At 33.1% G+C, this 25,368-nt stretch overlaps 1 protein-coding gene across 1 annotated transcript in view; it reads left to right on the forward strand.

Annotated features, from left to right (window-relative positions):
• LOC139503852 (uncharacterized) overlaps nt 1-25,368 on the forward strand; it is a 155,001-nt gene that overhangs the window by 96,431 nt on the left and 33,202 nt on the right. Inside the window, exons 57-74 of the mRNA XM_071293807.1 lie at nt 2,641-2,670; nt 3,099-3,665; nt 3,993-4,568; nt 4,979-5,014; nt 5,376-5,675; nt 6,045-6,341; nt 6,921-6,950; nt 7,356-7,922; nt 8,512-9,093; nt 9,719-9,763; nt 10,912-10,932; nt 12,740-13,303; nt 15,917-15,976; nt 17,409-17,450; nt 18,524-19,090; nt 21,428-21,478; nt 22,882-22,932; nt 25,129-25,179. Of these exons, the coding sequence (XP_071149908.1) occupies nt 2,641-2,670; nt 3,099-3,665; nt 3,993-4,568; nt 4,979-5,014; nt 5,376-5,675; nt 6,045-6,341; nt 6,921-6,950; nt 7,356-7,922; nt 8,512-9,093; nt 9,719-9,763; nt 10,912-10,932; nt 12,740-13,303; nt 15,917-15,976; nt 17,409-17,450; nt 18,524-19,090; nt 21,428-21,478; nt 22,882-22,932; nt 25,129-25,179 (4,437 nt within the window). The remainder of the gene's footprint in view (nt 1-2,640; nt 2,671-3,098; nt 3,666-3,992; nt 4,569-4,978; nt 5,015-5,375; nt 5,676-6,044; nt 6,342-6,920; nt 6,951-7,355; nt 7,923-8,511; nt 9,094-9,718; nt 9,764-10,911; nt 10,933-12,739; nt 13,304-15,916; nt 15,977-17,408; nt 17,451-18,523; nt 19,091-21,427; nt 21,479-22,881; nt 22,933-25,128; nt 25,180-25,368) is intronic.

Raw genomic sequence — 25,368 nt, forward strand, 5'->3', positions numbered from 1 at the left:
TTTTCTTTAAGGACAAGTTGATATGTCTTTTAATTTTGTTGATGTCCTAAGTCTTTACGTAATATTGACAGTCGGGAATAGGAATAATTTTCCTGGGAGTTTGAAGTGACCTCTTATCTTTGCATTATTTAATGTGGATTGATTAATTGATTGAATGTGTTGTATCGCATTGTTAAAGCTCTACTTTGGGGTTATTTCTTGGCGACCAGTTTTTACTGGTGAAGGAAGTCGGAGTGCCAGGAGATAAGTAAACTGACATTCCTAGTCAATTGAGATTGGAGTCGAGGGCAATCACACGAGTGCGGTTTGAACTTACAACCTCTATGATATGTTCTTTCTACTTCTGATGCCACTTTAGAGTTTTGATTCCCAATTACACGGTCTACTGAGGGCATCCGTGTACTGTGGACACATTCTCGTTTTTATACGACCGCAAAATTTGAAAAATTTTTCGTCGTATATTGCTATCACGTTGACGTCGTCGTCGTCGTCGTCGTCGTCCGAATACTTTTAGTTTTCGCACTCTAACTTTAGTAAAAGTGAATGGAAATCTATGAAATTTTAAGACAAGGTTTATGACCACAAAAGAACGGTTGGGATTGATTTTGGGAGTTTTGGTTTCAACAGTGTAGGAATTAGGGGCCAAAAAAGGGCCTAAATAAGCATTATTCTTGGTTTTCGCACAATAACTTTAGTTTAAGTAAATAGAAATCAATGAAATTTAAACACAATGTTAATGACTACAAAAGGAAGGTTGGTATTGATTTTGGGAGTTTAGGTCCCAACAGTTTAGGAATTAGGGGCCAAAAAGGGACCCAAATAAGCATTTTTCTTGGTTTTCGCACCATAACGTTAGTATAAGTAAATAGAAATCTATGAAATTTAAACACAAGGTTTATGACCATAAAAGGAAGGTTGGTATTGATTTTGGGAGTTTTGGTCCCAACAGAATAAGGGGCCCAAAGGGTCCAAAATTAAACTTTGTTTGATTCCATCAAAATTGAATAATTGGGGTTCTTTGATATGCCGAATCTAACTGTCATGACTGTGTATGTAGATTCTTAACTTTTGGTCCCGTTTTCAAATTGGTCTACATTAAGGTCCAAAGGGTCCAAAATTAAACTTAGTTTGATTTTGACAAAAAATGAATCAGTTAGGTTCTTTGATATGCTGAATCTAAAAATGTACTTATATTCTTCATTATTGGCCCAGTTTTCAAGTTGGTCCAAATCGGGGTCCAAAATTAAACTTTGTTTGATTTCATCAAAAATTGAATAAATGGGGTTCTTTGATATACCAAATCTAACTGTGTATGTAGATTCTTCATTTTTGGTCCTGTTTTCAAATTGGTCTACACTAAAGTCCAAAGGGTCCAAAATTAAACTTAGTCTGATTTTAACAAAAATTGAAATCGTGGGGTCCTTTGATATGCTTAATCCAAAAATGTACTTAGATTTTTTATTATGGGCCCAGTTTTCAAGTTGGTCCAAATCAGGATCTAAAATTATTATATTAAGTATTGTGCAATAGCAAGTCTTTTCAATTGCACAGTATTGCGCAATGGCAAGAAATATCTAATTGCACAATATTGTGAAATAGCTAATTTTTTTTTAATTAGAGTTATCTTTCATTGTCCAGAATAGTAAGCAAGAAATATCTAATTGCAAAATATTGTGCAATAGCAAGATTTTTTTTTAATTGGAGTTATCTTTCTTTGTCCAGAATCAACTTAAATCTTTGTTATATACAATATACAATGTATATTCACTTTTTACTACCAACTGATAAATTAAAATAATCTTTACCATTCAGTGATAACAAGCAGTTTTTTTACATCTTATTTCCTTATCTTATCTAAAATGTTTTTAGATAATGTATGTTAGTCTTATTTGGACATTTGCCAGACATAACTATGATGTCATTTTCTATTTTTATTTGCCAATAACTTTATGTAAATAACTTCATTGGAAATTTGCCAATATAAAATGTTGCTGATGAAGTTTTTTTTATTGTTTTATACAATAAACAATGTATATTCACTTTTACTACCAACCAATCTTTACCATTCAGTGATAACAAGCACTTTATTTTACATTTTAATATTTTATGATGTATTTAAAAGAGTAGTTATTGTTGCAAACTCCATTAGAAATTTGAATTGATATCAGTTTTGGAAAAAGGGAAACGGGGATGTGAAAAAGGGGGGGGGGGGGGTTAAATTTTTCTCATTTCAGATTTCATAAATAAAAAGAAAATTTCTTCAAACATTTTTTTGAGAGGATTAATATTCAACAGCAAAGTGAATTGCTAAAAGGCAAAAACAAACTTTTAAGTTCATTAGACCACATTCATTCTGTGTCAGAAACCTATGCTGTGTCAACTATTTAATTTTAGATTTAAAAAGTTTGTAGAGAAATCTTTAATTGTAAAATTTGTAAAATCTTGACATTTGTTTTGTGTAAAAAAAAAACCATGTAATGTCAAAAATTTTATCACAATCCAAATTCAGAGCTGTATCACGCTAGAATGTTTTGTCCATACTTGCCCCAACTGTTCAGGGTTCGACCTCTGCGGTCGTATAAAGCTGCGCCCTGCGGAGCACCTGGTTTGTTTTATTAATGTTTTTTTTTTATTTTTCAGTACCAATCACTCTTCCAACAACTGATAAACGTGAGTATAAGTAAAATAAATCATACATCGATCTATCACGATTTATTTATCGTTTTTGTTGATTTATAAATATGCCTTTTAAGTATAAAGAAACATTTCTAATGGTGAATATAAGCACTGATGTCAAAAGTCAGTCATAGCAACCCTTTATTTTACATTACCATGCTTACAATTTTAATTTTATTATCTATATTTTTTCAAGCTGTCTTGCTCAAATAATAACCAGGGATTTTAATCTTCATATTTTCATAGAAAGACATTCAGACTCAATCTCATGCTATCATCTAACAGATCCCTCATCAACAAATCTTTCCTGACTTTCTAGCTCATATGTTTATTCCAAAGAAGTGTAAACTAATTCAATGTTTCTGCTAAGATATTCTATTACACATGCAATACATTTAGAATGCTCATATTTGCTTTCACAGCATGTGGCCAAGCCCAAGTTGATATTGTTATTATTTTGGACTCTTCAACCAGTGTGGGTGATGATAACTACCAGAAAATGAAGGATTTCTGTAAAGATTTCTTAAAGAATGCTGATTTGGATTCTGGCAATATTCGTGCAGGAATTGTGTCCTACAGTACTGGTGTCCATATTGAATTCCAAATGAATGACTACAGCACTTCACAAGACATAATGGATGCTATTGATGCCATTCCATATAGATATGGAAGTACAAATACTGCCGATGGTTTGAGAACAATGCGTTCACAAATGTTTACTTCTCGTAATGGGGATCGTGATGGTGTGCCTAATGTTGTTATTATATTAACTGATGGTGTGTCAAATATAAACTCCCGAAGAACCATTCCTGAGGCAGAACAAGCTCGTGCAGCAGGAATTCATATCTATGCTGTTGGTATTGGTTTAAGAGATACCCGTGAATTGGATGCCATGGCCTCTGAACCAGCATCAGAAAACAGCTTCAATGTACAAAGCTTTGATGAATTGGCAGTTTTGAGTGACCAAGTCTTCCAAGCCTTCTGTCCAGGTAAGCTGTGATAGATATTTTAAATGTTTTTGTACCTACCTGCTGGTCTCAGGATTGGATGCTGGTAACAAGGATATTTAAGTTCCAATATTGTTAGGTCAGTAAATACAAAACGCAAAGATCACAAGGCCACAAAGGCTTTGATTTTAGCTTGTTATCCCAATAAATAAGCATATAATATTCACCACTAAATGTTATCCAATCAATTTTATAGTTATTGGTTGAGATGTATTGCAAAAGATATAATATTTCACCATTACAATCAAAACAGTAATTTGTCTATGTCGTTAATGTTCAGATCAGCAGACTATTTTTTTTCTATTGCAGTTGCCACCACAGTGAAACCACAGGAAACTGGATATGATTTGGTTGTTATTCTTGATTCTTCCGTTTCCCAAGAATATTTTGATTGGATGACAACATTTACCAAAAATCTCGCAGATACAGTTAGTATCGATGATGACGAATTTAGAGTTGGTTTGTTGAGGTATAGCACAGATTCTAATGTTCAATTCAATCTGAAGGACTATCAGTCCAGTGGTGATGTCCAGAATGCTGTTGACCAGGTCAGATACAAAGGGGGAATAACAAACACAGCACAAGCCATAGATACGGCTAGAACCCAGATGTTCAGACCTGACCAGGGTGATCGTGATTATGCCAGAAACTTTATATTGTTGATAACTGGTCAGGATAAGAGTTTAAGTACAAACGATGCTTGGCGAGCGGCAGAGAGAGCAGAGACAGACGGAATCCAGTTATATGTTATGGGATTGAATATTAATGATCGAGAGGAACTGGATGAGACCTCTTCACATCCTTTGAGCACCTATCAGTATTTAACGAGGAGTGAGAGGGAATTAGCTGAAGTTCCGCCCCAGATTTATGCTGATCTTCTTGGCAGTAAGTACATATACAACCGTTTTAAAAAGATGGGTTTTTTCGGTATTGTTTAATTTTGTTATCTGTGTTGTTCTTCTGTCCTATCTGTAGCAGGTTTTGAAATTATGGTTTTAGAAAGTTTTGGTGATTTCGGGGTAAAGATGTTTCCTCCATGCAATCAATCTTATAGCCAAAGCTATTTTAGGTGATTGTTATAAGGGATTTGCCTATTGAAAGATGTACTAACTGAGTGATAATTTACTAAAAGATGCAGTAGACATATGTCTGAAAAAATTTGCAACAGGTACACTCGAGATAACATCTTTTGAATGCCAGAAATATATATATATCCTTAGTGTCCAAATAGAAATTCTTAGACTACTATTAACTAAACATGTGAAGTTGACAGACATTTTGTTTTTATTTTTTAGTGGCAAAGAATCCACCTCCAATGAGACCTAGACCAGGTAAGAAGCTAATAAATGTTAATCTCTGTCATTGAGACCAAGACAAGGTTCGTTCAATCATAGCTTTTAAGATAAATATACCTCTAATAAGACCAAAACAAGTAATTGAGCCAAGGCTCCTTGTTGAAAGTTGGAACACAAAAACTTATTGAAAAGTCAATAGCCTATGATGGTCAGACTTCGTTTCTAATAAGATCTTTTGTGTCACCTGTGTGTTGATTACAGTAAACTGAACGATAAATTGAACGAAGATGCATATCTGTTCCCTTGAATAGAATGCTATTTTACACACTGAACTGCAAGTGAAAGCAACCTATAACTGAAAATATAAGGACATACACAAACATGGTTTCTCTTGTAGTGAAACCTGATGTAGATATTAAACCATACAGAAGCACTGTACGTTATGGAGGACCTGTGACAATAGAATGTACAGTGAAATCTGGTATACCTGTCAAGGAAGTCACATGGTATCGAGTCCAAGGTGATTCAAGGACACCTGTTGTAGTAGATGGTAGAAAATACAGTGGTTCTACAGTACGTGTACCCTCTCTTACAATAAACAATGCAGACTTTCAAGATGAAGGTACCTATGTATGTACTGCAGAGAACGCTGCTGGTGTAGGGTCTAGTCCTAATGGTGATATTGATGTTACTGGAGGTTAGTTTAGCTAAATAAAAAGAGATTGAGGAAACTGTGGATTCACTTATTTTCGTGGTTGCTAATTTTCGTGGATTGAGAAAAACTAGCATTTTCGTGGATATTCATTATCGTATTTCTGGCAATGTGCGCATATGTAAGTTGTTGAATATTTAAATTCCTGGTGTCCCTGTAACCACGAAAAATTAGAAACTAATGATCCTTAATGAATCCACAATATATGCCATAGAAACAAGCAATAAACCAACTTTCACATGTTTTGCTGATAATTTTGATACAGAGTATTATGCATTGTTGCTATCCTTTACCAATCTAAAAATCATGACATGACATAGAATGCCAAACAAATTTATGCATATTTTTTAATAGCTCTTCCCGCTGTGACAGTTCCAAAGAGAGAATACACGGGTGATTTGGGTACAGAGGTAACTCTGGAATGTGATGTTGTGGCAAATCCACCTGAATCCACCGTCTACTGGAGGAAGGAGGACCGAGGAGAGATGACTGATGTGGACACCAGATCCTCCCGGTACTCTCGAGTCTCGCCTAGTTCACCATCTCTGACCATCAGGAATCTGGATACCTCAGATACAGGAATGTATCAATGTTATGCTGACAATCCTGTTGGAACTGGACAAAGTCAACAGACTTCTCTCAGAGTACTTTGTGAGTATTATATCAGAATAAAGTATTGATTGATTCTTTCTTAAATGGGATAACTGCGTATCATCTGAGAAGAAAGATGAAGATTTCTAATGCAACATCGTTTGTAACGTTCAATTTGATTGGATAACGTCACTTATTCTCATGACATCAATTCACAGTTGATGTTCTGAAAATGTTCGCTCAACGCAGACGATATATGACAAATTTTAAATGTGTCATTTGACATGGTTTTCTGTCAGTTTTATTAGACATGTTAGAATAGAGATACCAATATTGCTCCAACGGCATCAATTGGTGATTTGAAATGTTCTGTATCAAGTCAGGAATATGGCAGTTGTTATCTAATAGTTCGTTTCTGTTTAATTTGCATTCTCGTTTGGTTTTTGTTGCACTCCAGTGTTCTATTGTTACTTTGTTTTCCTTTTATAGTTGATGTGTTTCCATCGGTTTTAGTTTGTAACCCGGATTTGTTTTCTGTCAATCGATTTATGACTTTTGAAAAGCAGTATACTACAGTTATTATTTTTATTGATTCTATGTTTATTGTTCAGCTTTTATTGATCTCAATATATTTTTCAGTGCCAATCACTATTCCTGCAACCGCAAAGCGTAAGTATTTTACATTTCTTATTGTTTAAAACGTTTCTTCACTGGCTACAACTGAAATCACTGATGAATAAAACTGAGAAGAAATCTGAACTTTCTTTTAGAAATAAAAATGGATGACACAAAGGGAATCATAGAATACAAATGGTTTTTTTGTACAATAATAAGCCTTTTAGTTTTCTCGTTTAAATAGTTTTACATTTGTATTTTTGTGCCCTTTTATAGACTTTGCGATATGGGCTTTGCTCAGTGTTGAAGGCCATACAGTGACAGATAGCTGTTAATTTCTGTTTACTTATGTTTCTTGGAGAGTTTTCTCATTGGCAATCATACAACATCTTATTATTTTTACAATAGATAAAAAAATGTTTTCTTTCTTTTACTTATAATTTCTTTTTTTATAAATAGCTTGTGGTCAGGCTAAAGTTGATATTGTGATAATATTGGACTCCTCTACCAGTGTTGGAGATGACAACTACCTGAAAATGAAGAATTTCTGTAAGGATTTCTTAAAGAATGCTGATTTAGATTCTGGCAATATTCGTGCAGGAATTGTGTCCTACAGTACTGGCGTCCATATTGAATTCCAAATGAATGACTACAGCACCTCACAAGATATAATGGATGCTATTGATGCCATTCCGTATAGATATGGAAGTACAAACACTGCTGATGGTTTGAGAACAATGCGTTCGCAAATGTTCACTGCTACTAATGGTGATCGTGATGGTGTGCCTAATGTGGTACTTATATTAACTGATGGTGTGTCAAATATTAACTCCCGAAGAACCATTCCGGAGGCAGAGCAGGCTCGTTCAGAAGGAATTCATATATATGCTGTCGGTATTGGTTTAACAGACACCCGTGAATTGGATGCCATGGCTTCTGAACCAGCATCAGAAAACAGCTTTAATGTACAAAGCTTTGATGAATTGGCAGTTTTGAGTGACCAAGTCTTCCAAGCTTTTTGTCCAGGTTTGTTTCTATATCTTAGGGTTTACAGGATACACTTAATTGATAAGTACATACATTTGGCAACACCTGACCCTCTATTTTCTATAAGACAAACAAGTATTTATTGTCTTTAGAAAGTCAACTGTCAGCAAAAATTACCGACTCTAAATACTATAAAAGAGATCAAGTCTTCAATGACATTTTTATTAGGAACCTACTTTCATTGGTCTATACAAATAATGTGCTAACTATAACAACTTGTAAGCTTTAAATGTGTTTTATGAATTTATTTCAATCGTTCATTTTCAATTTCATCGTCTGTTGAAACCTTAAAGATTTTTCCTCAACACCTTGTTGTTTGTATAACGGGACAAAACGCCACTACTAACCGTGTATTGAAATAAGCCAGGACTATTAACCTAATATGAATCTCTTCTAACCTAGTATGGAATATACGCGGTCTTAATGCGGCTGCTTTTATCCAGTCACATTCCTAGAAATGTATACGAGGTTAGATAAATTGTTTATATAGTGGTTTCTCTATATATCAGGCGGATTAATTTCAATCCCAACCTCTAACAGTAATTTTTAAAAATACCTTTTATGTCAGGAGCCACAACTGCAGCACCACTACCCAAGGGTTATGACATTGTTATTGCAATGGATTCATCAGTCCAACAAGATCAGTTTGATGGATGGATGAAAACTTATGCCAAGAGATTTGTCAACCAAATAAGTGTTGATGACGATGAGTATCGTTTAGGACTTGTACGATTTGATTCTGATGCTGATGTGCAGTTTGACTTGAAAGATTATAGAACAAAACAAGATGTTTTGAATGCTGTTGATAATGTCCAGTATAAGCCTGGTGGTACAACTAACGTGGCTGGGGCTTTTGATGCGGTTAGACAAAGAATGTTTAAAAACGCTAAAGGTGATCGTGACTTTGCCCGTAATTATATATTATTGCTGACCGGAAATGAAAGAAGTGACGACACAAATGGAGCCTGGGCTGCTGCTGAGAGGGCAGAGGATGATGGGATCGGAATTTACGTTGTTGGTGTTGGCATTAATGACAGAACTGAACTAGATGAGACCTCGTCACATCCACTTAACACCTTCCAATATGTAGTTGGAGATGAGAGAGAATTGCAGGATGTTCCTGTTAAGATTGAAGATGCTGTTAAAGGATGTAAGTTTTAGTTTTAAGGGAACAACCATTTAAGGGGGTACCTAACACCTGAACTGAAATTAATTTGGCTCGTTTAATTTTCTTAAAATTTTGACAAAGTATTTACTTTGACCCTTTGCATGCTTTGACAAAAATATAAAAAAATCAAAAAAATTGAACCAACCGTTTAATCAGAAAAATTACACTGGTTATATAGCAGTTTGACAAACACTCATTTTGATCATTGAGAAGCTTAATATTCCCTTAAGAACCCAACGTCATTAAAACGTTCTGCTGATTTTACAGAGTTATCTCCCTGTAGTGTTAGGTACCACCTAAACCTTCAGCAGGGAGGGATTATGTGTTTTGTCTAAAAAAATATACTGATTTTTATATTTGTAATTTCATGGACGAATTTTGAGTTTAATTTGCACTAAACATTCATGACTGTATTGATGCTTTTGAAAATCTATTAAAGTGGGGGAGGTGGATATTTTTAACGACAATTTTCATTTTTACAAAATACCTTTCTTCAATACCTGACAAGAAGCTTAAGTTTGATGAACATTATTCAGTGACCAAAATGACCTTTTAATAGAAAGAAAAAACGGAAAATTTCATATAAAGTGATTTGTTTATATTGTAGTACCCCAGGTAGCCCCTCCAATGAGGCCAAGACCAAGACTTAGAGGTCAGTAAAATTAAGTTGCTAATTATTAATCAAAACAGAAAGACAAATGTTAAAAAACAACCAAATATTGTTTTTAAATATAGTTAATAAATACACAGGTGGATTCCCATCTACATGGATTTGAAACAAAACGTCTAGTACAAATTCTGTGTCTTCTCTTAAATTAGACCGGAAATATGAACTTACCATAATGACAATCAATATATTTAGAAAGAATTGAAATAAAAAGACAAGAATTGTTTACCTCTTTTCAATAGTTATAATTCATTTAAGCAAATACAAAAACGGTTAACAAACTGAAACCAAGGGAACCCATCAACTGTAAGAGAAAAAACAACGAAATAACATAAACTACAACAAAAGCATAGCATTGACCAATTGAAAAAAAGGGAGAACAGACAAAAGACAGTTACCATCACGACTATTACAGAGAAAACGGAAGATTTTTAAGAAACAAAGATACTCTGAAGGGGAGCAGTTGTACTTTCTTCATGCTACCACATCCCTTAAACTCTTCAAAAACACAACTGCAATACATTGTAACTTATATAATGGATTTTTAGTGTTTTGCTTTTTGTTTTGTCCCCATGATTGTTTTAATATGTATTTTCTGTGCACTAACAATTTTAGCTGTAGATAATCAGTGTTTTGTGGCTATTCACGGAAAAGGAGTATGAAAGACAGAAGAAAAGAAAAAAGAAGGAAACTAACTTATTGTGTTATGTCTTTTTATTTTTCTGTGTTTCTGTATTATGTCTTTTGTATGTTTTGTTTTTTAATGTGTTGTCAAAGTAAACTGTGGATTCATTTTGATATGTGGATGCTAATATTTATTATTTCCTATTTTTATCTTTTCGGCTATCAAACACCAACAAAATGTATCCATAACAAATAAGTATCCATGCACAGTGATAAATCCACAGTAGAGAAGTTTTGTTAGCTATTTTATTTGTAAAAAGATATTTTTTGGGGATTTAATTTGTAAAAAAGATCTTTTTGTTCCAAAATGCTAAGGAGGCAATTTATTGTACCCTCTATTTAACTTTGTCAAGGAAGACAACTCCTGCGGGTAACTTGGGTCAGGTATGTCTTCCAAATTTATCTGGCATTAGAAACATATATGTTAACTTTGATATGAATTTTGACAGACACTACAACTCCAGCTCCAGGTAGGATATAAACAGTGATTTTCCTATGAGTTTAAACACAATTTTCTATCATTATTGATTAGTATCAATGAAAATAAAATACTATACTCCTTGATGCTAAATTTTACATTTAATAAGAGCTGTTTACAAAAAACTCATCCTTGCAAATTTCAATTAGTTCAATATATTCAAATTTAAACTAAAAAATGGAGAATGAAACAAATCCTTAGACAAGAAAAAAAAATACGACAATGTTAATTGCAAGTTATTAGGTTTTTTGGAACTAAAGATAATTATGATAAAAGAAGGAATAAATATATTTGATGTTTCATTATTGTTAAGTTGAGTAAAAATGTTGACTTATAAAGCAAAATAAATAGAAATGAAAGATCCTTCTTGTTAGATTCAAAGGAAAATCACTCCTGTGTGTTGTAACTTAACAATGGTATACAGCTATATTAAATAATTATTAAGTGAATATACCTGAAGAGGTAATTTGTTAAGAAAGTATCCAGACAGTATATATTTTTCAATGCTGATAAAAATCATTTTTAAGACAATTCTTTGAATGATGTACCAGTGCTGGATCCAGAAATTTTCATAAAGGTGGGACTGCCTAAATAAAGGTTCACTGACAGCGATTTTCAAAAATGTATAAACCTTAAATTCGATAGGTTCTTGATACATGGTATATTTTATTGACAGTTTACCTCTTCAATGCTTACGTGTATTAAAGTATTAACATTTGATAAGGTTGAGGTATAAGTAATTAAAGTGGTAAAGGTTATCCATTAAACACGCAAGGAACCCAGAGAAGGTAGCTAAAAGGATTTAGACTTTTCTAAATGTAATATGTGGGATAATCATCTTTAAGAAAAGCAACCCATCAACACATATTAAAACTCTCACAATGTACAGTGTGATTCATTTGAAAATCCACTTTGAATTGGAAATGTTTAGTTATATGACGAATATGGGGATTCACACAAACATAGTATTACATAGAAGTATGAAAAATTTAACAGACTGATAAATTCATAAAGGGGAAGTCCATAAACCTGTCGAAGCGGTACCACTGGAAAATATTTGCCATTATTCAAATTTGGTACATGCATTTTCTAAAGGAAATGGTCGGTTAAATCTTGTTTTATAGCTACCTAACGCTTTTACTAGACTAAGTATGACTGCTGTTTTATTTGTGTGAACATGACTAAGACACATAATAGCTATTTGTACACAAGTATACAAAGACACATTATTTCATAAATCACTCAATTATAAGAATGTCAAAGGACTTCAAATGAAATTGCTTACTTTTAATATGACTGTAATATGTACAGTTAAATTTGCATGGAAATATATCTTTCTTAACAAGAATAACATAATGTTAAATTCATTACCCTTGCCATATGTTGTCTGGTTTTGTTTATGGGATCGGTACTTGTTTTGCTTTTGTGCATAGATCGTTCTCACTTATGTGATTAAGTAACTTGTCTCTGAACGTACTTGCCTGGCTAACATAGGCCTAAAAGTCATTAAATTTAACTTTTGTTAATCACCATTTGGGCATTCCAGCATTATAGTTGAGGGGGTTAATTTTTCAACTTTTTCTGTTTTAAACCAGTGAAACTTGTAACAATGTCCATAAACAAAAAAAATCATTCACTATTTTTGTAACGCCAATTTTTTTTAACACAAAATTTATCAATAATTTTATATTGATTAAGATTACTTGTGATTCTAACTTTTCATGATGTGTATGTATTATACATAAATATTTGTGCATAAAATGACACGTCTTAACACTATTGTTTTCGTACCAAAACAGATTGTGGCCTTTCTAAGACTGATTTAGTGATTGTATTGGATGCCTCTACCAGTGTAGGAGAAGATAATTTTAAAAAGATGCTAGAATTCTGTAAAGATTTCTTATCCAATGCTGATATCGACTCTGGCAATGTCCGTGCTGGAATACTTAGTTACAGTACTGGTGTAAAGATAGAGTTTCAGATTGGTGCCCATTCAACAACTGCAGACATCCAAAATGCAATTGATGGAATTAAATATGCTTATGGTAGTACAAATACTGCTGATGCCATCGAAACAATGGCTTCTAAAATGTTTGGTACTTCAGCAGATCGTGACGATGCTCCAAACATTGGTATAATTGTCACTGACGGCGTGTCTAATATTAACTCGAGAAGGACCATCCCCGAAGCTGTGGAGGCTAGAAAAAAAGGAATTCATATCTACACTATTGGTATTGGGTTGACAGACACTAAGGAGGTATTTGCTATAGCTACCCCGCCACATGAGGATAACAGCTTCAATGTACAGAGTTTTGATGAATTACGTGGACTTGATCAGAAGATTTTCTCCTCAATTTGCCCAGGTATGTTAATATTGACTTAAATGTGTTTTGTTACACACTAAATTCACAATATAATGGCACTTCACTATAACAAATACATTATTTTCATAAATCATACATATTATCTGAATATACCATTGAAACTTCATAACTTACTAAGGTCAGCACATGTGATTGTATTGTCAGTACTAGATTTCAAACTAAACTAGAAGCCAGGACTATTTGTAGTGTATGTTTATCATTGACATTATTGCTAATCGATTATAAATTACAAATAATTTTAAACTCACAAGTTATACATTTTAACAAATTGATAATAATGCACAGTGCCTGCTTCAGGTATTATAAAAATCTCTTTACTGGAAAGAGTATTCGGCCTTTTTCAACTCTTTGTTTCGGTTGTTGTCTCTTTGACACAATATCCATTTCCATTCTCAAGTTTACTCTTTACTCGAAGACCGTGGGACTTGCAAATTTTGTTTATGATCAAATCAATAAAGTTTGACATGTGTTAATAACTTAGTTTGTAGAAAGTTTTGATAAAAAATCCTCTTAGCAATGTTACGTCAGTTTTCAAAATTAGGTTTAATCATGAAAACATACACACAAACCGAAGGATTATGAAATTTCAATGGTATTTAACATGGCGAGAATTTAGTGTTAGAGATATATAATGTTGCAAAGGTTTTAGATATTTATATGTATCCTATACATCTGCTATATATTTATCAAATGAAGTCAACAATATGTAAAGAAATCATCAAGATAACACCTTAGATGTATATTTAGTTTTGCAAATGGTGTATATATATAACTTGTACCGTCATTTTAAAAATTAAGTCTGTTTTCTATTTCGTTTGTTTTTTACTCTTAAGTACATGTAGGAGAAAATGTTGAAGATTTTTTACTAAAAGTTTTAATTTTGTTTATTTTGAATTATATCACTAGTTTAAGCCTGTCAGATATTAATTGAATAAAAATAAGAGCTGAAATTTGTTTTAAATCAGAATCTGATCTGGCATTTGCTTGAAGTAAGTTATGACCATAATCATTTTTCTAATCTCAATATCTATTCCGTTGTCTGTCAGAGACATTTTTTGTCGACAATGTTCTGATCCTACATATTTCTACAACGAAAGGAAAACTAACTTATTTTTTATTGTTGCCTTGTTATGGCAATTCAACCTAATAAGCATCCTTCCTCCGTGTTCAGTAACATAGATTATCCTCCAATATTTTTATTGCATTGCAAGTGTAATGTACGAGTTTTTTTCTATTCAAACTATTTATATTGATTCACTGTTTGGTTGTTATAACTCTTTTCGTTAATCGTAATGTAATAGCAATAAGAGAATCTGAAGAAAAAAAAACAATTTTACTCTAAAGTACATATCATATAATAACAATAGACCACTTTCGAGTTCATCCGTCAGCGGCAAAAACTCGTCAATTATGCACGCCTTTATGACGTCATTTACCAGATAGAGGGGGTCGCCTGTATCCCTGCACTATTTACGTTCATCAAGCGTCTTAGTGATCGTCTTTGTGCAGGATAAACTAGAAATAATGGTTGCTCTGTAGGTACTTACTGACATTTCCCTAATGACAGCAGTGTTGATTGTCAATTTTGAGAATTCAATTTGCCGAATAATTCGTACAATATAGAATTATAGTTTTCCAACCACTCGCTCAACATTGGAAGGGAAGTGACGACGCCCCAAAACGCACAAATGACGGTGATAAAAGCGCGTATAATTGACGAGTTTTTTCCGGTGACGGATGAACTCGAAAGTGGTCTATTGAAAGTACACAATGTACAGCTTTTATGAATATTCAAAAGATGCTTATTGGGTTGAATGGATTTTTATATGAAGATCTCCCAAGAAGCTCATTTCTGGAGCTTTATAGAGTCTGAATTAAAGTCACAAGATGTCTTAAACAGTAGTGAATATTTTATAAACCAACACCTAAGGTGGTCATATAAGAATACCTCTTATTACAATACTTTAAATAAATTTACTTGTACAATTGGCCAGTCTTAAGATACTTTTCACTAGCCTGTGCAAAAGTCAACCTTTACAACTATATCCAATTTAATTACATTAATGTGAACCAGAACTACTTCCTGGGGGGGGGGGAAACAAAACTGGTTTGAAATTACTATTTTAAGTAAGACTCCTGTTTCCAGAAGTGAGATTTTTGTTAAAGAGCTACTGTGGCTACTGGGTATTACTGTGGATTCAATGATATTCGTTCGTGGGAACAGTGGAAACACTTCTTTAAATGTTCAACGAAATACAAGTTTTTCAAAGGAATATATGCAGACTTTGCCACGATATTTAATAAATATCCATTAAAATGCAAGATTTGCTCAATTCACGAAAATTTCATTGGTACCCACGAAAATAAATGAATCCACAGTATGGTGTAAATATGTTATGTGTAAAGAGCTACTGTGGCTAAAGGATACTATGGTGTAAATATGTTATGTGTAAAGAGCTACTGTGGCTAAAGGATACTATGGTGTAAATATGTTATGTTTAAAGAGCTACTGTGGCTAAAGGATACTATGGTGTAAATATGTTATGTGTTTGTTGTCTAATGTCTTGTTTTTGTCTATATGTTATCACATAGGCAGGTCTACTGCTGCTGCTGTTCTTACTACAACAAAAGTAACACCTACACCAGAGCGAGGTTTGTATGTCTGTTTGAGAAAAGTGTTTTAGGGAGCTACCATTTGATTTTTAGAGGGGCTAGGATGAAAATTTGTGTCATGCATTTTTTTTTTGGCAAAGTGTCTCATCCTGCATGTTTTTTAGCCAAAAGTCCTGTCCTGCCTTTTTCAAATTTCACCATCCCCCCGGCCCCTACAAATCAAAAGGGAGCTTCCATAGTTGTATGGATTTTTGTTTTTTTCCATCTGAACCAGTTAGTTTTCATGCTTTGATAAGAACCGTTATTGCCTTAGTTTTGTAAATTTGGACTTTTGGTTGAGGAGTCCACTTTCCACTTTCTGTCTTTTTAAACTAGAATTAATATAAAATTAGTTACAAGTAGTTTGACCAAGGGAGAAACAATACATGCAGTTGTTCCATCACGAAAAGGCATGTATAGAAAAGGTAGAATTATAAATGATATTTTTTTAACCATCAATTCACTAAATGTTCATTATTATCTTTGTAAAAAAATATTTGCTTTTGAAGTACTTTCATTTTCAAGAGCCAATTTGGCCCTTTGACACACACCTCTTCCTTACCTTTCCATTTAAAAAAAAAGATATGACAATCAATTAAGATTTGAGTTGACTGAACCTTACAATGAGGGAGTTATTAATTTACTAACTTGGTGTTTACATGCTAGTGTTGATGCACTTTATAGAATTCTTGTCCAATTAGGCCTTTATATATAGACAGTTTAATTTTTGAAATAAATTAGGATTGGGATTCTTTAATAAAAATATGTTGCATGCATTCTTATAAATTATGTAAGTGATGACGATTGCTAGTTTAAATATGTGTGTGTTTGTTTTGACATCATTTGCTTTTTGATGGTGAGTTAAAAGAGTTAATATTGGGATAACATTTTCAAATTTTGCATGAAACATTTTCTACTTTTGCTTTTGAGGTGTTTTTTTTTAATCTTGTTAATCTGTACTTCTAGCTTTGAAGATGATTAATAACAGCCATTATTTTGAGATGAAAATATTAGAAGATGAAAAAATTGTTTTTTTTGGGGGGGGAAATAATCTATATTTTATCTGTAATTTTACTACACAAGTAAAACTTAGAATTGTTCGGAAAACTACGATTTTTCTAAATGGTTTTAAGTAAGTTTTACATGTACATTTTGTTTTTGAATTGATAATGTAATCTCACAAAAGAAGGAAATCAATTTTACTCAAATTGAGTCAATAGGGTATTTATTAAGTAAAGGCTCCATGCTGGATGTTAATATACTTTTGCACATGTACCATTATTTAATACAAATTGACTACATACCTTCAAACAAACATGATCATTATTTATAGATAAAAGAAAATAAAGTAATTAACATAATGAAGAGCTAAAGAATGTTATCAAAATCTATATTATATTCTATAACTTTAATAATTCTTTTTCTTTTACAGTTACTACTCCTATCCCAATCAACATATTACCAACAACTGATGGTGAGTCATATCTTGATCGACGAGTATTTATTGTCATTTCTTTTTTTTATAAATAGATCAACTGTTGGTTTTCCTGTTTGGATGCTTTAGGCATAGATTACCTTAGCTGTATTTGGCAACACTTTTAGGAATTTTGGATCTCAATGCTCTTCAACTTCGTACTTTATTTGGCTTTTTTTTTATTTTATTTTTTTTAACTTTTTTGGATTCGAGCATCACTGATGAGTCTTTTGTAGACGAAACGCGCGTCTGGCGTATATATAAATAAAGGCAACAGTAAAATTTAGTCCTGGTATCTATGATGAGTGTATTTACACTAGTCAGTTTGATGTCCTTTATAGCTTACTGTACGGTGTGAGCCAAGGCACCGTGTTGAAGACCGTACCTTAACCTATAATGGATTACCTTTACTCATTGTGACTTAGATGGAGAGTTGTCTCATTGGCACTCATACCACATCTGCTTATATCTATATATAAATAGAAGTTTATTGGCAAGTTATACATTTTCTCTTTCATCTTACTGCCTTATATTTTTAAAGATCATTGACATATTACTCGAAAATATTAGGCAATGATATCACGCATTAGTGCAGCTTATTTTATGCTCAATTTATCAATGAAATGCACATAATTACATTTAAAAAGCTGAACAACTGTAATAAGGTTTTGAACGCTTAAAAGTAGTTTTACTTATTATTTCGTTTTACTTCATATTCTCCACACAAAAGAATTCAATGAAGACAAATTGACAATAAAACAAAATGGCATTTTATATTTTGATACTGACCTCACCAACTCTAATATCAAGATAGTAGGCTCGCTTGATATTCTTGCTGATAAAGTCAGTATCATAATAAAAAAAAAACATTATTCTATATGTGATGAACAAACAATAATGAGTATGCATCTATTCTTTTATTTTGTATCTTCTATTTACATCATTTTTCATTTTTTGTTAAGCCGCAAGATAGTGGAAAAAGTGAAAGATCTGCTTTATGTTAACCTATTTATGTAAATAAAGGCAACAGTATGTAAAAATTACAATTTTATTTGGATTGAATCTTTTCACAGGATGTGGTCTGGCTAAGGTTGATTTGGTTATTATCCTGGATTCCTCCACCAGTGTTGGAGAAGGTAATTACGACAAGATGCTACAGTTTACAAAAGATTTATTGGCTAACTCTGATATTGACAATGGAAATGTACGCGTTGGAGTGGTCAGTTATAGTACAGCAGTCTCAGAACATTTCCAGTTGAAAGATTATAGAACCAAAAATGATGTATTTAATGCTATTGACAAAATAGATTATATATACGGTAGCACAAATACAGCAGATGCTATCCGTTCAATGCGCGCCAATATGTTCACGGCAGGAAACGGGGATAGACCGGATGTGAAAAACATTGGTATAATTATCACTGATGGTGTCTCAAATATAAATTCAAGACGGACAATACCGGAAGCAGAGAGAGCCAGAGATGACGGAATTCATATATATGCCATTGGTATTGGTTTATCTGATGTTAGGGAGTTGAACGGAATGGCTTCTGTACCAGCTAAGGATAATACCTTCAATGTGAAGAGCTTTGATGAATTGCAAGGTCTTGATCAGAAAATATTCTCATCAATCTGTCCAGGTATGTAAAAAATGTAGGATTTTGAAATATTCAGAATATGAGTATGAGGGCTGTCCACATTGTGCATAAGGAAATGATAAATTTCACATTAGCCACACTCTTAGAAAGTGGTAAAAAAGTTCGATTTTGTAAAAAGAAGGGTTGAAAATATGGTTATGTGCATATAGTGGTAAAAATAATAGGTTGGATCTAAAAAAAAAAGAAGGAAAAATAAAGAGGCAACTGAAAAAAATATTACAAGCAAGATTTTTTTGGGAAAATTACATCCCCTTCATGCAAAATAGTTGACTCAAAGCATATAATTTTTTTTTATTGTAAAGTTAGATTTGCAACATGACAGCACCATTTTATCATCTGTATTAAATTCCATATCATTATATAAACAAACTTTTACTAATTTAGTTGTCAGATTATTTATTGTATATATGCATATTGGCCTCATCATATATTAAGGTATATTGTATTTGATTTTATATTTTTGCTGCTATTGATGCAGGATCCAAGGTAATATTTTCTCATTGCCATCACAGTAATGTTTTCTTACATTAAAACTATTTTTAACCGGATTTTTGTGACAAAAATGTCGGTTATTGATTTTGGGATGTACGGCGGGCGGCCGGGCAGCCGGGCGGTCGGGGAGCAATCAAATGTTGTCCGTGCATTAACTCATAAACCGTTCAACCAAAGCTTTTAAAATTTTAATATGTTGTTACTGACAACTTAATGAAGGTCAAGTTCAATAATGGCGTTCTTGAAAGATTGAAAAATGGAGTTTCCAGTCGTGTCGGTGCATTTACGCATGAACTGTTCTACCAAAGCTTCCCAAATTTTAATATGTTGTTACTGATGACAAAATGGAGGTCAAGTTCAATAATGACGATTTTGACTTTCACCGTTCAGGAGTTATGGTTCTTGAAAGATTGAAAAATGGAGTTTCCAGTTGTGTCCGTGCATTTATGCATGAACTGTTCTACCAAAGCTTCCCAAATTTTAATATGTTGTTACTGATGACAAAATAGAGGTCAAGTTAAATAATGACGATTTTGACTTTTACCGTTCAGGAGTTATGGTTCTTGAAAGATTGAAAAATGGTGTTTCCAGTCGTGTCCGTGCATTTTCTCATGAACCATTCAACCAAAGCTTTTGAAATTTTTATATGTTGTTACTGATGACAAAATAGAGGTCAAGTTCAATAATGACGATTTTGACTTTTACCGTTCAGGTGTTATGGTTCTTGAAAGATTGTAAAATGGCGTTTCCATTCACGTTGTTGCATTTACTCATGAACCATTCAATCTAAGCTTTTCAAATTTTAATATGTTGATACTGATGACAAAATGGAGGTCAAATTTGAAATTGACGATTTTCACTTTCACCATTCATCAGTAATGGTTCTTGTGATATTGCCAGGACATAAATAAATATTAATACATCCGGTTTGCTGTCGTTGTGACAGCCTCTTGTCTTTTATAAATTGTTATTTGGTTGGAGAGTTGTCTCATTGGCACTAACAACACATCTTCCTATATCTATATATATTACTGATTTTTTGGTTTGGTTCTATTAGATTCATTAACAACATACATATTTTATTTATATAAAAATAAAGAGATGTGGTATAATTAAGACAAATAAGACAATTATCCAACCGAGTCCTATAGTTATTTACCTAAATGTACGCAAATATTATTAAAAAAAAGGATTGAAAATAAATTTTGTTTAAACAGTATTTTTAATAAAAAATTACATGATAAAATATTACAATGTTACATGAAGTTCAAATATGGGAATCGGAAACAAGTTTGAAAAAACTCATATAAATCCGTCTCTCAGTAAAATGAAAATGAAGTTGCATGCTTTGCAACAAATATACATGTTTATATGACACAATTCTTCCCATTGGTCTGTTTATGTCAAAAGCATTTGTCAAATTATATTATAGGGTTATTGCATGAATATTGGGACAATATTCCCTAATATTCATGCAATAACCCTTTTATTGTATAGCAATATAATATTTGAAAGTAAAAATTGGTTTAAACTAAGATTTTGTCGTTGATGACGTCATGCATTTTGACGATTTATTGCACTAGTGCAATATTAGAATTTATTGCACGCTAACTTTTGGTTACTTTCTGTAGGAAATATTATATTGCTATACAATAATATCATTAATTCATATTATAATCATTGCTTTTTATGTTTCATTATATACGCAGTCTGTTAATCATTGGTCATGTATTGTATTGTATTGTATTGTATTGTATTGTATTGTATTGTATTGTATTGTATTGTATTGTATTGTATTGTCAATATGTGTATATTCTGTGTGGACAGGGGTTTTACCAACAAGACGACCAAGACCTACTCCTAGTCGAACAACTACAGGTAAATAACGAAACTAGATACTATTGCAACATGTAATCTTAACCACCCCATGAATGATTGCAAGTATACAATTTTCATATTTTGAAAGAGAAAAACAACACCTTTCTTCATTGTCCTTTTCATGTCAAAAGCTATATAATACATTGCTATTTATTAATCATTGCTTTTATGTTTCAATGAATATATGTGTATGTTATGTATGGACAAGGGTTACTAATAAAACAATCAAGAACTACTCCATTCTTCACAATAACTATACTCTTGTAATTAGGAGGTTTATTGAATACCAGACAGTTTGAAAACGCAGTAACTAGTTAAAAGCATGGTCTTCAACATGAGCAAAACCCATCCGTACAGGAAGCAATATATGTTGCATGCTAATACAATCAAATATGAACAATTCTTCAATATGCTTTGAAAGAGAAAACCCAACTGTGCTACAGACTGCTTGCTTCAGAAATGTTGGTAAAGAATGTTGTGAGGTAAACATCGAGTGATTGATTGGGGATTTTTTTAATGCCACATCAGCATAAAAAGGCTATATAATGGTGATCAGGCAAAAACAGGTTTCAACTTTTTCTGCCTTTTTTCACCTGCTCTCTATATCAATTAACGCTATGTAATTATTGATCATGGTTATTCATCTCAAGGAGATTGATTTTATCGCTTGAGCCCGTAAAGCAAAAATGAGAAAAGCATTCAAGTTGAAATGACCAATGATAATCTGTTTATCACTATTTTACCTATGACACATTGTTTATTTCATTGACAACGGCTCATGCACCCTTAATATCAAGCGATATTTTTTTTTTTTATTATACTTCACTTTACAAATGCTATATTTTGATTGGCTAATACGAGGGTGTTAATTTACTCTATCACAAGGCTGAGAGGGTGACACTTTTTTTTTAATGTCACCCTCTCGTCCAGACCAATCAAAATCGATAATTTAAAGGACAATGAATTTAATTTACATCAAGTTACTAACCCATTGTTATGTACGTGACGTCCCTAGAAAATACTTTTAAATAAAATTTATCTGTAAAAGACAACAATGACAGGACATTCAGTATAATAGATTAAATAACGCATATCTGAAAGGGTGATAGAGTAGATTGGTATCCCACGAAAAAAACATTGTCAACCTTGGCTTCGCCGCAGTTGACAATGTTATCTCTGGGTACCAATCTACTCTATTACCCTCTCGGCTATGTGTTATTCATATAATATCATTCTGCTTTGCTGAGAAAGGGAATTATCACTCAGTTAGATCAAAGGTAAATTTCGTAAAATAAGATAATATATTATTAAGCAATAATAACTGCTTTATATGTAACAATATATACCTTGTCTGTTGATGTATTGTATTGTGCTGTCTATATGTGTATATTCTGTGTGAACAGGGGTTCCTCGACCTAGACCACCAATAACTACTCCTAGAACTACAACAAGAGGTAAATTATTAAACTAACAATGTGAGAACCACTTAAACCCAATCATATTCAATTTGGATGATTGCAAGTATAATTTTATAACCTGAAACAACATATTTTTCTTTGGCTTTTCATGTCAATAGCTATGCAACATATTACCATTTACTAATCATTATTTTGTATGATTTAAATTTATATAATTTCTATTGTTCTGTCTTTATGTATATATTCTGTGTGGAAAGTGGTTTCTAATAAGACAATCTAAAGCTTTTCAATATATTATCATTTACTGATCTTTGCTTTATAATTAACACTGTATATGCTTTTTATGTATATGTGATGTATTGTATTGTCTATATGAATATATTCTGTGTGAACAGGGATCCCACAACCAAGACCACCAAGAACCACTCCTATCGCTACAACAACTACAGGTAAATCATAAGGCCACACTTAAGAATACTTTGGTTTGCCTAAACCCTACCCAGAGGTATATAAGACAGTGGGTAGGAAGTTTGACAATTTTATTTATTTTTTCGATAAGAGAAATTGAAGGGTCAGATGTTTTTTTAGTCCCAATGCCTACCTGATTCATGTAAAATGAATTAAAAAAAATCATGTGAGGATAATAAAAGATTTTGAGTAAGAAGCTATTTTCTGGGTAGGTCGGGTTAGGGCAAACAAAGATATTTTTATGGGCTTAACCAAGGATTTGTATAAAAACTTGTACTGTAGCCAAATGTGAAGCAGTACGGAATTCTGGGTGAATTCTAAAAGGGGAAGTCCATAAAAACTGACAACAATCATGTTATTAACCAATGAAACAAGAGGAAAATAAGGGATAAATAAGTTTTGACCAATTTCAAAATAACTATTTGGTTTCACATCATACATTGTCACAAATACTAGTACATGATAATCAAGAGCTACCTTAATATCAGACAGCCTATGAAAAAACCCCACTGTAAACTCTAAGATGGATATCAAGACTACAAGAACCACCACTTCACACCTGAAAATTGACTCAGGCGCCCTTTTCTTAGTTGTCAGGACCATGAAGTGTGGAGAACGTAGCAGTGTATATCAAAAGTTCACTCTATGGTCTTGGGCCATTGGCAACGCCAGTCTGTACAGAAACCATCTGTATTTTATGCTAATAAACTGTAAAAATGAAAAATCAGCTTTCTTTTACGTTTGAAAATTTTTATACTGAATGAAAATTATGTTCAAGTAATAATTAAACCATTTCTTAAGACCAGTGGCGGATTCAGAAATTTTCATACGAGGGGGCCCACTGACTGACAAGGGGGTCCGCTCCAGTCACGCTTCAGTGATTCCCTATATAAGCAACCAAATTTCCCAAAAAGCCCCCTCCCACCCCCTAAATCCGCCTCTGAAGACGTTTATGCGACTCGCCTTCTTCACTTAAGTTTTCTTCTTTTTTTCACTTTCACTAATGAGGGGGAGGACAGGGGTAAGGGAGACAGGGAGAAAGGGGGTAGGAGAAAGGAGAAAGGGGGTGGGAGAAAGGAGAAAGGGGATAGGAGAAAGGAGAGGAGGGCTGGGAGATAGGAGAAAAAGTTGGAGAAAGGAGAAAAAATAAAATATCTCTCCTTTTAAAAAATGATCTAATATTTCAAGAGAAAATATCTCAAAAGGAGATGTTTTATTCTAATGGGAGAAAGGAGAAAGGGGGTAGGAGAAAGGAGAAGAGGGGTGGGAGAAGGGAGAAGGGTACCCCCCTGTCCTCCCCCTCACTAATCATAATCATGATATCTTTATTTTCCAAAAAAATAGCAATCAAAGATACAACCACTCGACTACCTGGCTTGTAGTCATATTACTACTCTGACGTCTTAACTGTGCTTCTTTTTCTTCCACTTCACAATCATTAAGACATTATAAGATGTTATTCTTATTTTCCATGGTGCATTTGGCAAACATTTTATTTTTAGACAAACGCCAGATAACCAGGTTGACATGGTTCGGCTGGCTCCTCTCCCCTTTCACTGGGTTCCCATGTCAAAAGCTAGATAACCTTATAAATGACATGGTTCATCTTGCTCCTCTCCCCTCTCTCTGGGTTCCCATATCAAAAGCTTTGTAAAATATTGTGACGGAATGATACTAATCATTGCTTTATATGTAACAATGTATACGTTGTCCTTTTATGTTAATGTATTGTGCTGTCTATATGTGTATATTCTGTGTGAACAGGCACACCACGACCTAGACCACCAAGAACCACTCCTAGCACTACAACAAGAGGTAATTCAATAAACCTTAAAAACTTTATCCCCAACACAATAAAGTCTAACACAATTTATCTATACCTTGCAATTGCAGAAAAAAAGAGGGGGCTATTGTAATGATTGCCATTGGTACATGTATATAACCATGATAACATTACCATCTTATATTTGTACCATTGTTCATCATATTATCTAGCTGCGGAAC

This window comes from Mytilus edulis, chromosome 14 (assembly GCF_963676685.1).
Source record: "Mytilus edulis chromosome 14, xbMytEdul2.2, whole genome shotgun sequence".
In the NCBI taxonomy this organism is placed as follows: Eukaryota; Metazoa; Mollusca; class Bivalvia; order Mytilida; family Mytilidae; genus Mytilus; species Mytilus edulis.